The sequence below is a fragment of the Ambystoma mexicanum genome, chromosome 3p, assembly GCF_040938575.1.
Source record: "Ambystoma mexicanum isolate Mex_15411 chromosome 3p, UKY_AmexF1_1, whole genome shotgun sequence".
Classification (NCBI taxonomy): Eukaryota; Metazoa; Chordata; class Amphibia; order Caudata; family Ambystomatidae; genus Ambystoma; species Ambystoma mexicanum.
Genome location: NC_090925.1, coordinates 129688867 through 129705410, shown reverse-complemented (window position 1 = coordinate 129705410; position 16544 = coordinate 129688867). Strand labels below are relative to the sequence as shown.

Sequence of the window (16544 nt, the reverse complement as noted above, 5' to 3'; positions counted from 1 at the left end):
GACGTCACGTATGACGAGTTTTTTCTATATAACAGGGTTTTTTCATGTGAATCATTGAAACTTATGCTGTGGGTTGTCCGCTGACGCCCGTTGCACTCCCTGTTTTAGACAATTGCAATGAAAAACTGTTGTGTTTTGCCAACTTCCTGAGTCGGTCTGATTATTGGTGCACCATCTCTGAATAGCGGCTAGGCAGTCATAGATGAGCGAGGAGGAGGATGTGGGTAGTCTGAAAGAACGTTGCGTGTCATCCGCATAACACTGAAAGTTTGAAGAAAAGGAAGAGATCAGATGGGCCAAAGGGGCCAGGTAGGCATTGAAACACCAGGTGGAGAGGATAGAGCCCTGGGGAACACTACAGGTGGAGACTGGGGTGGTGGAGAGGAAGGACCAAAGTTGAACCTGCGAAGGTCGGTCCAAGAGGAAAGCCACGCCAGAGCCTGATCCGTGATGCCAGGGTATCGCAGAATCGAGTGATCAGGATGTTGTGGTTCACTGTGTCAAAGACAGAGGATAAGTCGAGGAGAATGAGGACAGATGGAGAACTAGAGTCAAGGTTAGAGAGCAGATCTTCACGGGTGTTCAGGAGAGCAGTTTCCATGCCTCTGGCTGCTCTGAAGCCAGACTGATGTCCTGGAGACATCCAACAGCTTCTGTGTGGAGGGGTAGCTGGGAGATAGCCTTCTTCCCCAGGGGTTTGACCAGGAAAGGAGTGATAGAGATCGGGCAATAGTTTGCCCGAATGGAGGGTTCGACAAAAGTTTTTTTTAGAAGGGGTGCCCAAGGGAGTGCTTCAGAGGAGAGGGGAAGACTCCAGTGGCAAAAGAGTGATTGCAGACATCGGCCAAGGCTAGAGAGAACCAATTTGTCCTTACTGGTTCTAGAGGGGCAAGGGGTCACCTGTGTGGATGAGACTTTCATAGACCGGACTTGTCTGGAGACATCTTCAGGTGTGACAGGAGAGAGGGAGGAGAGCAGGGGAGGGGGGCAGGCCAACGAGGGCCTGAGAGAGGAAGAGGGCAAGGGGGTACAACAAGGGGAGGAAAGTGTGGACAAGATGTCCTGGGTTTTAGTGGTGAAATGAGAGTACAGGGCCATGCAGAGGGCCTGGGTAGGAGTGGAAGAGGAGGATACTGCAATAGGATTGGCCAGCTCCTTGTAGAATAGTTCATCTGTGTTGTTAGAATCCGTAGAGATACGGGCATGAACATGGACCCTCTTTTTAGAGAAGATGGAGAGTCTGTATTGCCTTTGGAGTAGACAGCAGGCCAGTTTGTCAGAGGGTGCACCTGAAGCTCCCCATTTCCGTTCAGCTGCTCTGCACTTGCGGTTCAGAGTAGCCAGACCAGGGTCATACCAAGAGTTGCACTTTTTCAGCAGGCTCCATGCGGATCCTCATGACAGGGGCACGGATGTCAAGAGTATTAGTAAGAGTATTAGTGTTTGACTAGTTTGAAGCAGTGCATCATAATTCAATATGGCAAACACGTGTGAAGATTAGCTTTGCAGGCAAGTCATATAGGGCAGTTAAATTAATAGCAACATATGTATATTTTCCACTGCACTTTGAAGAGCATGGGCATTCTGTAAAACTGTGTTCCATCATTAGCACACGCTTTTCCTATAAAGCTACCGGAATGCAGCAGAGATGACTTCACTGCAGGCTACTTGGTCCCATATTAAAATCAAATTAAGTCACTATATGTGGAAGGCTATATATGTGTGTACAATTAAATAGTAACTTTCTTAGTATTTCTCGGTTTGGGGCTAACATTTACCTGCTGTGCTATGAACCGTGATAGGCTGAATCTTTCTCCATTCAGCGACTGAGCTATTCATGATGCCATTCTTTCTTGACTCATCAACTTCACCTTCCTTGCTACTTGCAGACGGTTGAGGTTGCCCATCCTTACAGGAACACTTGGTAACCGCTGCAAGAAGAGAAAGGAAATGAAAATAATAGGGCGTACTTAAAGGACTCTTGTTAGATGAACAGCTCTGTGTCACCGTACTAATCACTTTCGCCCGTCCAGTGGGCACTGTTGCATGCATATTTACTATTGAGGGAATATGCAGACCATCTCAGTCAAAAAAAGTGAACATCGTCCTCTCTCAGTGTCGATAGCCTAAGTTAGCCAAACGTGGAGGAAGAACTTCTAATGAAATCATAAAGAAATCACACTCTCTTCTTCACTTCTTTAAGCACATCCTCTTTCTCCTCAACATGTTACAGAAAGTGTGTAGGTGACATGAACCATAGTCCTCTCCTGGCATGCTTATTGCATCAGTCTCTACATGGGCCTCCCCAAATCCCTGACCCACTTAATTCAAATAGCACAGAATAAGGATGCTAGTTTGAGAGTGGATTACCCCATGTTTGAAATCAGTCCAATGGCTTGCAGAGGACTCTCAAATCATGTTTAAAACTCTGTATTATTCAACAAGATTACTGAGACACTGGCCCAGGGTACTACAAGCTGCAAATCAAAAGGTTCTCTCCTATTAGACTCCTATGATACAACCCTATGACACTTGCCACTGGCACCGCAGAAAGAAAGTAGAGTGGTGATGGGAGATTTCTGAACACTGCTGGAGCAACCAAGTGGAACGTAGCTAACAACCTCATTAGAGTGAAGTCATTCAGGAAAGGTTTAAGACTGTATTGTACAAAAATGTTTGACTCACTAGCCTTTCTGTCTTTTGTTCCTTGACTGTTCTATGCTAGAGAAGAGCAACCATGAACCATCCTGAAATTTCATTTATTTACAATTGCAGTAGGTCCTGCTCTGCCTCCTCTTTTGCTTCCAAAAAGTGTACTATTTTGTATCTACTTTGTTTTCCCTTGATCCCTTCCAATGCACCTAGCTGATCTGAAATGACCAAGACTGAGAATCTGAACCCTTCTCTCCTTCTTTACTATCCTACCCACTCCCACTACTTCCTCTACTTTCCTCTTGGGGAAATACAAATCATCTGGGCTTGCAGTCTACGCTTTATAAAACACTAATAGATTGAAAGATAAATAATGCTCAATTTACTCTTTGGGGCAATCCATTATTTCTTTTTGCGAATCAGTCTCAGAACTAAGTCCTGAACAGAAGACTTTCTGACATTTTAAGGGAGAGTTGCTAGTCCTTAGCAGAAGCAGAAGAACAAGTTACTTACCCATGGTAACTTTCTTTCGACTGGATGTTCCTCCCACATATTCCTTATCTTTGATATTTCCTAATATCCAGCTTGCTGCCTCGGAGGAAAAATTGTTTTCAGTAAAGGGCGCTGTGCGTCGATGCCTGGTCGAGTCGATGTCCCTGGGAGGCATCCGTCTTGACGTCAACGTCATCATAGCTAGAAATAGCCTGTTTTGAAGAGCGAAACACTGTCTTGAGTTAGACGGTTACTCCCCTTGAGAGAGCGCAGACTTTAACCACAAGGGAAGTTTTACTGCGGGTAGGATGGGAGGGGCAATAAGGAATACGTGGGAGGAACAGCCAGTCGAAAGAACGTTACCATGGGTAAGTAACTTGTTCTTCGAATGGATTGTGTCCTCCCACGTATTCCTTGTCTTTGATATACTCCCAAGCAGTAACATTATTCAGAGGAGGGAGTAAAATTGAAGTGATCAAGAATGCACACAGTGCAGTACTGCCCTTCCAAAAACAGATTCTTGGTTAGTGGAGTAATCCAGACTGTAGTCTTTCGTAAAGGTGTGTACAGATGACCATGTGGCAGCTGCACAAATATCCTTTATTGGAACTCCCCTCTGCAAAGCAGACGAAGTTGCGATACCCCTGGTCGAGTGAGCCCTTAGAAAATCTGGGAGGTCTTTACCGGCCAGTTTGTAGCATTCTGAAATTTGTTAAAATAATCCATCTAGAGAGGATTTGTTTGGTCATGGCTAGACCCATTGTATGCCCTGTATAGCCCACAAACAACTGATCATGCTGTCTCAGTTTTGCTAATCTGGTAATGTAGAAACTCAGTGCATGCCTAGGGTCAGGTCTGTGAAGCCTTTCTTCCTCTTTCCCTGCGTGTGGCGGAGGATAAAAGCACAATAAGGTTATTTTCTGATTGATTTGAAATTCAGAAACAACCTTAGGGAGAAAGTTAGGCTTTAATACCTCTCTATCTTTATGAAAAACAGTATGAGGAACCTTGCAGGATAAAGCCTGTAGCTCACTCACCCTTTGGGCAGATGTTATAGCCACTAAGAAAACTGTCTTCAAGGTAAGAAGTCTTAACGGGCAGGAATGAAGAGACTCAAAAGGAGCGCCCATTAGAAAGTTTAAACCAAATTGAGATCCCACAGTGGGGCCTGAAAGGGAGTCAGAGGATAAACATTAGTTAATCCTTTTAAGAATGTAATTGCTAGAAGAATCTTAAAATAGGATACTTCCTCTGCAGTGCGCTTGAAGATGGAAAGCGCTACTAGATAACCTTTGACCGTACCAATCTGGAGTCCCAGATTTGGAAAGTGCAAAAGAAAAAGAAAACACCATCGGTGTATTGCATGAGAAATAGTCAACATTCTTATCTCTACACCACCTGCAGAACCTATTCCAAAGGCAGTGGTATAAAGATTTGGTTGATGGACTTCTGGCAGAAAGCAAAGCCTCCATTACGTCGTCCGGGAGGCCCCAATCCTTGTATCTCAGCCTCTCAGAAACCATGAGTGAAGGCTGAGAGTCCTGATATCCGGATGGAGAACCCGACCCACCGCTCTCTCTCTCTCGAGAAGTTCCTCTCTTTGTGGAAGATGAATCGGAGGACAGATGGACATGTCTAGAAGGTGCGGGTACCACATCCCCCTGGCCCAATCCGGAGCAATTAGGATAATGGATTTCCTGAACCTTCTGAACCTCCGTATTACGTGAGGAATGACAGGGACTGGAGGAAACGCATAAAATGGAAACTCCCAGTCCACACGAACAAGTCTCATAGAGCTCCTCTCGGGGGAAATTCCGTTGAGCAGAACAGTTCGCACTTTAGGTTGGCAGCGGTCGCGAACAGATGCACTTGAGGGATTCCCCAAAGAGTGAAGATCTCTTGAAGGACTTCCTGAGCTAGTTCCCACTCGTGGAAGACTGCGTTCTGCCTGCTCAGAGTGTCCGCCGTTGTGTTCTTCTCTCCGGCTAGGTGAACTGCCGATAGACAGATCCCTTCTTGTATTGCACAGAACCAGAGCTGCATTGCCTCTCTGCACAGTGGTAGTGACCCTACACCTCCTCTCTTGTTGAAGTAGTACATGGCCACTGTGTTGTCCGTCATTATCAGGACATTGTTTCCCCGTACAGAGAGCAGAAAGGCCTTCAGCACTAGTCTGATTGCACTCAGCTCTAAAAGGTTGATTTGTAGTTTGGACTCTGATGGAGACCAACGACCGCGGATGGTCAAATCGTTGGTATGGGCTCCTCACCCCGTGAGTGAGGCATCCGTCATTACTGTTATCTCCGGCCGTGGTTGCCAAAATGATTCTCCTTTCAAGAAGTTCTCCCGACAGGCCCACCACTGAAGATCCTTTGAGACTCTGTTTGGGATTAATAGAAGATCCAACATCCTTTCTGAGAAATGTGAACACTGCGTTCTGAGTGCCCACTGGAGAGATCTCATTCTCAGGCGACCCTCTGGCACCAGAAAAATGCAGGATGCCATGAGACCGAGCAACCTTAGAAAGTCGAAAGCCGGAAGATGCTGGGCATTCTGGAATTTTGTCACCATCTGCACAAAATCTTGAGCCCTCACCTCTGGTGACAAGGCTTTTCCCAGGGATGCATCCAGGACTGCTCCAATGAATTGGAGTCTTAGTGATGGTATCATGTGGGACTTCTTGAAGTTGAGGGAGAAGCCCAGCCTGTGCAGGGAGTGGTAAGTATAGCGAAGATGATGTAGGGCTTGTTCTGGGGAACTGGCCCTGATAAGCCAATCATCCAGGAAGAGGTAGACGTGAATCCCCCCCTCCCCTGAGACTTGCTGACACAACCACCATTAGATTGCTGAACACCCTGGGGCGGAGGTTAGCCCAAATGGCAGAACCCGAAACTGATAGTGAGAGTTGCCAACAGTGAACCTCAGGTACTGTATGTGCTTGTGATGGATCAGCACATGAAAGTAAGCATCCTGGAGATCCAATGATACCATCCAATCCTGAAGCTGGAGGGCCTGAAGGATCTGAGAAAGGGTTACCATCTTGAACTTGTCCTTCCTGAGGAATTTGTTCAAGTCTCTTAAGTCCAAGATGAGTCTCAATCTTCCGCCCTTCTTTGGCATTAGAAAATAAGGGGAGTACCAACCTGTGTTTCTCTCCGCTACAGGTATTGGTTCTATAGTACCTTTCTCCAGCAGGGTTAAAATCTCCTGCATAAGGAGCGGATCCGGAACCTTCAAAGAGTTGTTCCCTGGTGGCTGACTCTGAGGTTTTTGCAGGGAAGGTAGGAAATAACCTTGGGCAACTGTTTCCAATGCCCAAGCATCTAAACTAATAGCCTGCCATTCTGTCAGATGCTGTGACAACCTGCCTCCTACTGCAGTCTTGTGATCGAAGAACCCAGAAAGGTTTTGGAGCGGCTGACGCAGTGGCTGAAGGTAAGGAGCCCCGTCATAGTACTTCTACCCTGTCCAACACATGGGCATCGTCTTTGACCTCTTTGAGCTGGCTGTCCTCTGCCTTTTCCGAATGCAGAATAATAGCGAAAGGACCTACCCCTTTAGGGCGCACCTGTGGGGCGGTTTGGAGTTTGCCTTATTGCAGCTCCAAGAGATTTGGCCGCCGCCTTGGAAGTTTGCAGCTTTTCCAAACTCTCATCAGCTTTATTCCCAAATAGATGTGTGCCATCAAAGGGCATGTTTAGAAGCCTGGACTGAATGTCTGGGGCAAATCCTGATTTCCGCAACAAGGCAAATCTGCGGATTACCGTACTAGCTGCCATGGCTCTGCTGATGCTGTCAACAGAGTCCAGACCAGTCTGGAGGGATTCGCACAAAGCGTACTTCCCATCCTTGACAATGTTTAAGAAACCGTCTTGTTCCAACAACCTATCTTCAAGAGATCCAATCTATATGCGGTACGAGTCTAATCCGCTCTGGGACTATTCAAAGCACCAGCCAGCCAAAACCATTAGTTTGCCTCACTTTTATTTACCCCTGGGTTCTCCACAACGTTTATTTCTTTTTTCCTGGTTTGAAATTGTAAATTTCAATGGGGTTAGATCTTTCCTTACTAGAGGACCATCTTTTTCATCCCTTTCTTCCCCTAAGGCCGTCTTTTCCCTTCCATGTATTGTTTGTGGAAGGTTATTTACGGTTGTCTTCTTCCCTTCCCCAGTGATTGTTGCTTCTCTTAGTGCCATCTTTTCCATTCCATGTATTGTTTGCAGAACGTTATTAGAAGTTGTCTTCTTAACTTCACGGGGGATTGTTGCCTCTCTCCAGTTAGCTTTAATTTTGTCATGATAATCACTCATTTCATAGCCCAACCTTAGAAATTTCTCATTTAGAGACAGCAAGAGGTCTTTCTTTGACAAACAGTTCAGATGTAGAATAATCCATTAAAATTGTGGAATTTGTTGGTGAGAAAAGAACCGATTTCTTTTCTCACCAACAAATTCAACAATTTTAATGTCCCTTAAGGCAAATTTGTGAGCCGCTACGATGCAGTTTATCATAAAACTGGCACCGGTACAAGAAGAAGAGAATGTGGTCGGAATTTCGACCAGAGTTTGGAATGTAGAGGAGCAGGTGGATACTTTCACACTAGTACCCACCCCCTCACTGCCGTCATAGTGGAACAGTAGAAGAAGAGCAGGAAATGGGGTCCTGTGTATTTTTCCAATGCCGCATCGAGTGTCTGAGAGATGCTATGCACTCAAGACAGCCATACAGAATGTACCCACACACTGAAATTGTGGAAGGATGCCACATGGAAGGATGTCAGCATGCACAAGTGAAATCTGACAAAGGAGATGTCATAAAGAGGATATATGAACCTATATTGAAACAATATGAAAATAGAGTAACAATGTAACTGAAGCACCAAGAGAAACATGTATCTAAACCTGAGTAATTGTGGATAGAAAGAAGATGAAGTAATTTACTGGTCAATAACTGTAAATATGCAGTAACGCAAGGTAGAAAGGAAACACATAGAAGCTTGCTAAAGAGGTCAATTTAACGTGGCAAGTATGCTAAAGGGGTAAATATAACGTGGCAAGGATTCCATTATAGGAAAAATTGACGTTGGCTCATGTCAAATTCAACCAAGTTACCTCAGAAACGGATCAAGGGTGTGGAATGAGGAAAGGCAGAAAAGCTCTGTGTTCCAGAACAACAACAAGGCTACGTTGGCCTAAGATCAAGGATTCTATTTTAATGAATAATTGCAAGGCAAAAGGGAAGTTAACCAGGATAAGCTATGAATGAAGGGCACATTGCTCTTAAATTAAAAAAGACGAAAACATTTACAAGAGCCACATATTGGACATATTGGACAATTAAAAGTGTATAAAGCTCACATGAGATGGAGTGAACAAGTTTATAGAGGCCAAGACGAGCAATAGCACCCTGCATGCTTAAATCAAATAACATTAAATTGGAAGCTAAAATTGTCAAATTTATGGTCTCTTCACATGTGACCCAGAAGTCAAGACAAGGGCTATTCATTAGAGCCTCAGACGAAGTTAGTGGCGTGCTCGCACTCCCTTGAATGTTCCAGGACACTGAGCAGGCTACAAGGTCAACTACAGACGGAAGACTTTGGCTTATATCCGACAGATGAGAGATGATGGCCTAGTTGGGCACACTGGGAGTAGTCTGACCGGATTCAAACACCTGAGTTTCGTTTCACGTACATGCTGCTAGAGAGCCAAAAGTCCAAGGTTGGGGTAGCATTCCAACCAATCAGTGGATGTAAGGTGCAACCTAACATACAATGTTGCATAGACAAATCCACTGCCATTATGTCCGCTATAATCCGTACTATACGTGTTTGGGGTAGTTCAAGGCGTTCCCTACAGATAAGAGGCGGCCAATGAAGCATTCATTCTATGTTTGTTACGCTTACCTGGACCCCACAGGGGTGTCGATCGGACCCGGACAGCTGCGGTCTCCTTCAACGAGATGCGTAGTGCAGAGATGACTGTCTGGACTGGCCCGCCTAGTCTTGTCTGCTGGACCCGAAGAAGTATTTTCCTGCAGTGGAGACAGGGATTAACCACCTGTGGGTTTTAGTGATGGCCTCCCAACTGTTCTCGCTCTCCCCCACTAATCACCTCCGATATCCCCTTAGTAACCTCACCTTAGCCTCCAAAGTAGTTCCAGGTAAGAAGTTCCCTAGAGCCATGCCCAAGTAAAAAATAGTTCCTGTAACAAAATAGTCCCATCCAGGCCTCATGTAGGATTGGACTCTTTTGCAGCATGGTCTGCATCAGGTAAGTAAAGTCTATGAGCCTGGCGGCTATGGCGCCAGGACTGATTTCTATGATGAGCTGGCGCCTCGCCAGGACTGAACCCAGACAGCCCCTAGCCGGGGCTGCTGAGGTTTAAACAAATGTCTGGATGCCTGTTCCCGCAGCTGAGGGCCTTGGTCCTGATGCCCGGGGGTAGGCATCATGACAGCACTCCCCCCCAAGGCCCCTCCTAAAATTGTTCTTCCCCTGGCCCCGGTTTGTCTGGGAAGTTCCGATGGAATCTTTTCACCAACCGAGGTGCATGAACGTGGTCGCTAGGCTCCCATGATCTTTCTTGTGGTCCGTAGCCCTTCCAATCAATCAAATGAAAAAGTTTTGATGTAATCATCTTGGAGTCCAGGATATTTTTTACCTCAAATTCAGGTTCTCCATCTATCAAGATGGGGTCAGGTGGTTTGGTTAATCTTGTCCCTGGTTGAACTGGTTTTAGAAGTGAAACATGAAAGACAGGATGAATTTGCATATTAAAGGGTAATTCCAATTTGACGGCCACCGAGTTGATAACGGCCTTAATGGTCTAAGGTCCCAAATATCTAGGATTAAAAGTCAGAGTTCCCTTCAGTGGTATATGTTTTGTAGCCAGCCAAACTTGATCCCCAATCTGGTATTGTGGAGTTTCACTTCTATGTTGATCAGCATTTTTCTTGTATTTCTCTTTTGCTTGTTTCAAATGTTCTGTGGCTTCCTTAAAGGCTTGTGTAATAGTATAGTGCAAATGACTAACTGCGGGCATTTCTAAGTGCTGAGGCGAATCGAGTTCTGAGGTTCGAGGGTGATGTCCATATATGGTATAAAAAGGGCTTTGTCCGGTTCCTGAATGTACAGAGTTATTGTATGCGTACTCGGAAATCCATAAAATATCTTTCCAATTGCTTTCGGTCTGGTGTAGCATGCAGCGTAAGTACTGTTCAAGGGTCTGGTTGGTCCTTTCCATCTGACCATCGGTCTGGGGATGGTGACTTGTTGATAGCCTCACGTCGATTTGTGCCATTTGACAACATTTCTTCCAAAAATGCGAGATAAATTAACTACCTCGGTCAGAAACCAATACGTAAGGGAATCCATGTAATCGAACAATGTTTTCGAGGAACTCCTTGGCCAGAATCGAAGCAGAAGGTAAACCTTTTAAAGGAATAAAGATCCACAATAACTAGGATGGTGTTAAATCCATTACATGGAGGTAGATCTGCAATAAAGTCTAAAGACAAGGTGTGCCATGGTGTAGGTGGAATATCCAAAGGTATGTAAAAGGCCAGCAGGTTTTTTCTGTTGGCTTTTGTTTTGGGCGCAAATGCCACAAGACATCACAAATGACTTTACATCTTTTCGCCAAGTGGGCCACCAGAACTATCTCTTAATTTTCGCGATACCTGGGTGCCATTCCATCAGGGTGTCATGGTAATTGGAGATGACTAGTTCTTGTATTTCCTTGTGTGGTAGAAATAGTCGTCCTTGATAGTAAGGTAGGTCATTGACGACTGAGTAGTCCGGGCCTTTCTTTACCCAGTCCTGCAGGGTTGCTGGATCGAAGAGTTGTTGGATTTTTGAATGAATATCTTCTAGTGTCTGTAGAGTAGTTATGCCAAGAATTCTTTGCTCTGGAATTATTGGCACCGGTTCTGGGTTTGCATATGCTTCTCCCATCCCTATTCGGGATAAGGCATCTGCTTTGCCATTTTTGCAGCCTGGTCGATAAGTGATCACGAAATCAAATTCGGCAAAGAACAATGCAAATCGAAGTTATCGCGACGATTGGGCTTTGGCTGTTTTTAAATACTGCAGGTTCCGGTGATCGGTGATTACGGTAATAGTATGCCTGGCACCAAGAAGATAGTGCCGTCAAGCCTTAAAGGCGGATTTGATGGCTAATATCTCTTTATCGGTAACCGCATAGTTTGACTCAGGTGCTGAGAACTTTCTGGACCAAAACGCTACTGGGTGAAGCTGACCGGTTTCAGGATCCTTCTGGGATAGGACAGCTCCCATGGCTAAACTGGATGCATCAGTTTCTACTATGTATGGAAGCTCAGGGCGTGGATGCTTTAAGACAGGTGCACAGAGATAATGGGCCTCATTCCGAGTATGGCGGTAGGGGGTTAACGGCACCGGTAAGGATGCCAGTGCCGTTAACCCCCTACCTCCATATTCCGAGGTCCCTTAGCGGTTCCCACCAGGAACGGCTGGTCTGACCAGCCGTTCTTAGAGGGACCCGTTAAGGGACCAGGGAGCTAATAGCGGCCCCATTATTTGCTCCTTCCCCATTCCCATTGAGCCCTATGGGGGCTCAAATGGGAATGGGGAATGGTTTTCTGAATGGGGACTTACCGGGTCCTCCAAGGTTGGAATGACCCGGTAAGTCCCCATTCAGAGACACGGGACCCGGACCCGGGTTTGGAGGCAGCCATGGTGCTTATAGCACCTTGGCTGCCTCCAAACTCGGAATGACCCCCAATGGTTTGTGCATGTATTGTGCTTCCAATGAAATCCTTGTCAGAACGTGCCCGCTGCCCCTCCCCTCAAGTCAGGTAATACCAACTCTTGCTCATAGCAGGTACATACGTTCGGGAGTCTAGGACCTATACCATGACCATGGATTCCGGAACTGCTTCTAAGTCATACCTATTGATCCTTCGGATACATCTGTCAATCCCGGAACAAGAGGAAATATCAACGCTTGCTATGGTAGATTCAGGGGTGGCTGGCCAGTTTATGGATGAAGAATGGGCCAGCAAGATAAAGATACCTATTGAAAAAAAGGACCAGGCGGTACAAGTAGAGGTAATTGATGGTTCACCACTGACCAGTGGCCCTATTCAGAATCATACTGGTAGGCTTACCATGACGATACAACAACACAAGACATTAGTTTTGATCTGATACGGACGGCACATTACCCAAAAATCATGGGCTTTCCCTGGATGTCCCTGCACAACCCCTACATAAATTGGTCAGCACGGACAGCACAGGGCAGTACATACAGTCATGCAGCCATGCATGATAGACCATCCAGGTTCAACCGACAAAACCCCCTTTAAGGTTTCCATGTTGGTTTCTTCTGTTGCTACCATCCTTCTTGCCAAGTACGCTGCCTTCCAGGATATCTTTGGTACGGAAGAAAATAAGACTTTGCCTCCCCGCAGGCCTGATAACTGTGCCATAGAGCTGTTACCCGGCTCTACGGTCCCTTCAATAGAATGTTTCTGCTCTCACCAGCGGAAAAGAAAGCTTTACGGCAGTACCTCGATGAACATCTACACAACTGACTCACAGAGTCCAAATCTGCTGGAGGGGCATCCTTATTTTTTGTTCCTAAGAAGGAGTCAACAGAACTAAAACCCTGTCTTGATTACAGGGGTCTTAACAGGATCACCAAGAAGGAGAAATATCCATTACCTCTAATCCCCGACATCTTGGAGGTGGTCCAAGACACAAGAGTATTAACTAAGCTGGACCTTAGGGGTGCTTACCACTTGATATGAATAAAGAAGGGTGACAAGTGGAAAACAGCCTTTCGGACAACCTTTGGTCACTGCCAATATCAGGTAATGCCTTTCGGACTAGCCATTGCTCCGGCAGTGTTCCGGCAGTGTTCCAGATATATGGATCATCTATTTGCTGACTTATTGATGCACTCAGCCGTGGTATACCTTGACAACATCCTAGTGTTCTCGCCCACCCAGGAAGAACATGATTGGCATGTCCGCCAGGTGCTGGAGAGACAGCTGTCTCAACATTTAAAGGTCAAGTTGGAGAAATGGCAGTTCAAAGCTTCATCAGTGACCTATCTGGGTTATATTATTTCCGGAGATGGAGTATCTATGGACCCAAGGAAGGTGACAGCGGTTCTTCAGAAGACTGCTCCTCGCTCGATAAAGGAACTTCAGAGGTTTCTTGGCATGGCAAATTTCTACCGTAAATTCATTAAAAACTTTTCAGCCACAGTTTTCCTCTGACCAAACTGCTTAAAAAAGATACCAAATTCATCTGGTTTGATACGGCGCAGAAGGCCTTTGAAGGCCTAAAAGGATTGTTTACGACAACTGCACTGCTAAAACAGCCAGATTATAATTGTGCCTTTATTCTGGAGTCTGATGCCTCCGAATCAGCCGTAGGTGCCGTGCTAAAACAGCGCTTTGAAGACCACATCGAGCATCCCCTGGCCTTTTTTTCCAAGACCTTATCCTCAGCAGAATGCAACTATTCAGTCCTAGAAAAGGAACTGTTTGCCATCAAATTGGCCTGCACAGAATCGAGACATCTCCTTCTGGGAGCGCAATAACCCACGAAGATCCGGAGAGATCCTCAGAAGAACTAGTTACTCTTACCTTGTAACGTTCTTTCGATGGGATGTTCCTCCGACGTATTCCTTATCTTAGATATAAATCCTTCAGCTTTGCTGGCCTCGGAAAATTTTTTCGCCAGAGGGCGCTGCGCGTCGATGATCGCCGAGTCGATGACCCTCGACGGCCTCCGTGCCGACGTCGACGTCATCCTGCCTATAAAGGCCGCGCGCAGCGTCCGTTGCTCAGTTCCGTTTTGTAGTCCCCAGTAATGTTTTTGGATTAGACTAATCACCTTGAAGGAGCATAGGCTGCAAACCCACAGGAAGTCATACTGCGGGGATGGATGGGAGGGTCGATAAGGAATACGTCGGAGGAACATCCCATCGAAAGAACGTTACAAGGTAAGAGTAACTAGTTCTTCGAAGGGATTGTGTCCTCCGACGTATTCCTTATCTTAGATAGACTCCCATAGCAGTGGTATTGTGACTGGAGGCGGGAGTAATAAAAGTTATGTTACCCTTCCAGAATGGACAGAGTGTAACACAGCCTTGCCGAATCTAGTTTCTTGACTAGAGGAGGAATCCAGGCTATAGAATTTGGTAAATGTATGTGCGGACGACCATGTGGCAGCCGCACATATATCTCGAATTGGCACCCCTCTTTGAAGGGCTGAGGATGTTGCGATACCCCTGGTAGAATGAGCCCTTAGATTTTGAGGAGGCTCCTTTCCTGCCAATTTGTAGCACTCCAGAATGGCTAAAATAATCCATCTGGAGATGGTTTGTTTTGTTATTGGAAGGCCCAACTTATGTCCTGCATAACCTACAAAGAGTTGGTCTGCTTGTCTGATCTTAGCCAATCTGCTGATATAGAAGCTCAAGGCTCGCTTAGGGTCCAGCCTGTGCAGTCTCTCTTCCTCCTTCCCCGGATGAGGAGGAGGGTAGAAAGAAGGTAATATAATCTTCTGAGTGATGTGAAACTCCGAGACTACCTTCGGGAGGAAGTTAGGCTTCACCTGAAGAACAACTTTGTCCTTGTAAAAGATTGTATGTGGAGGTTTACACGATAAGGCTTGCAACTCGCTAACCCTTCTAGCAGATGTCAATGCTATTAGCAAAACAGTTTTGAGGGTGAGAAGCTTCAATGAACAAGAGTGTAGTGGTTCAAAAGGGGCACCCTTTAGGAAGTTTAAAATTAGGTTTAAATCCCATAAGGGAACTTGAAAAGGTTTCGGGGGATAAACATTAGTTAATCCTTTTAGGTATTGTATTACCAATGGAATTTTGAAGTATGAAGGCTCCTCTGCAGTGCGCTTAAAGATTGATAGCGCTGCGAGATAGCCCTTAATTGTGCCAACCTGTAGGCCTGAATTAGCCAGGTAAAGTAAGAATGACAACACCATAGGTGTACCACAAGAAAAGGGTTCAATATTCTTTTCTCTGCACCAGCTGCAAAATTTGTTCCAACGGCAGCGGTATAGAGTTTTAGTTGCCGGCCTTCTGGCCGAAAGCAACACCTCCATAACATCATCCGGAAGGTCCCAATCCTTGTACCTCAACCTTTCAGACACCAAGCGTGAAGGTTGAGGGTCTTGATGGCTGGATGGAGAACCTGACCTTCCTTCTGCGAGAGAAGATCCTCTCTGTATGGCAGTCGAATTGGAGGGCAGATGGACATGTCTAGAAGGTCCGGGTACCACGTTCTCCTGGCCCAATCCGGGGCAATTAGGATCATGGTCTTCCGAAACCTTCTCAACCTCCTGATCATTTGAGGAATGACAGGGACCGGAGGGAACGCGTACAGAAGTGGGAACTCCCAGTCCACTACGAACGCATCTCCTAGAGCTCCTCTCGGGGGAAATTCCCTTGAGCAAAATCTGTCGCACTTCCTGTTGATACTGGTGGCGAACAGATCCACTTGAGGGGTTCCCCAAAGGGCGAAGATCTCTTGAAGGACTTCCTGAGCTATCTCCCACTCGTGAGAGACTGTGCTCTGCCTGCTCAGAGCGTCCGCTGTCAAGTTCTTCTCTCCGGCTAGGTGAATTGCCGATAGAGAGATTCCTTCCTGAATTGCCCAAAACCAGAGCTGCATCGCCTCTCTGCACAGTGGTAGTGAGCCTACGCCTCCTCTTTTGTTGAGGTAGTGCATGGCCACTGTATTGTCCGTCATTATTAGGACGTTTCTTCCCCGTACAGACGGCAGAAAAGCCTTCAGCGCTAGTCTGATGGCTCTCAGCTCCAACAGGTTGATATGTAGTCTGGACTCCGATGGAGACCAACGACCGCTGATGGTCAAGTCGTTGGCGTGAGCTCCCCACCCCGTGAGTGAGGCATCCGTGACTACTGTTATCTCCGGCCATGGTTGCCAAAACATTTCTCCTTTCAGGATGTTCTCCCGACAGGCCCACCACTGAAGGTCTCGGGCTACTTTGACCGGGATCCGAAGGAGATCTGTCATCCTTCCTGAGAACTGTGACCACTGAGTTCTCAGTGCCCACTGGAGGGATCTCATTCTCAGGCGAGCCTCCGGCACGAGGAATATGCAGGATGCCATGAGGCCTAGCAACCTCAGAAAGTCGTAGGCTGGGAGATATTGGGCATTCTGAAATCTGATGACCATCTGCAGAATATCTCGAGCCCTCACCTCTGGTGGCAAGGCTTTTCCCAGGGAAGTGTCCAGGACTGCTCCAATGAATTGGAGTCTCTGTGATGGTATCATCTGTGACTTCTTTAAATTGAGGGAGAAGCCCAGCTTGTGAAGGAAGTGGCAAACATAATCTAGTTGTCTCTGAGCCTGTTCCGAA

At 46.3% G+C, this 16544-nt stretch overlaps 1 protein-coding gene across 2 annotated transcripts in view; it reads right to left on the bottom strand.

Moving 5' to 3' along the window:
• The window catches only part of LOC138580158 (proteoglycan 4-like), a 1214734-nt gene that overhangs the window by 572176 nt on the left and 626014 nt on the right, over positions 1-16544 (bottom strand). For both annotated transcript variants that reach the window (XM_069650488.1, XM_069650487.1), the window contains exon 8: positions 1779-1931. In XM_069650488.1, the coding sequence (XP_069506589.1) occupies positions 1779-1931 (153 nt within the window). The remainder of the gene's footprint in view (positions 1-1778; positions 1932-16544) is intronic.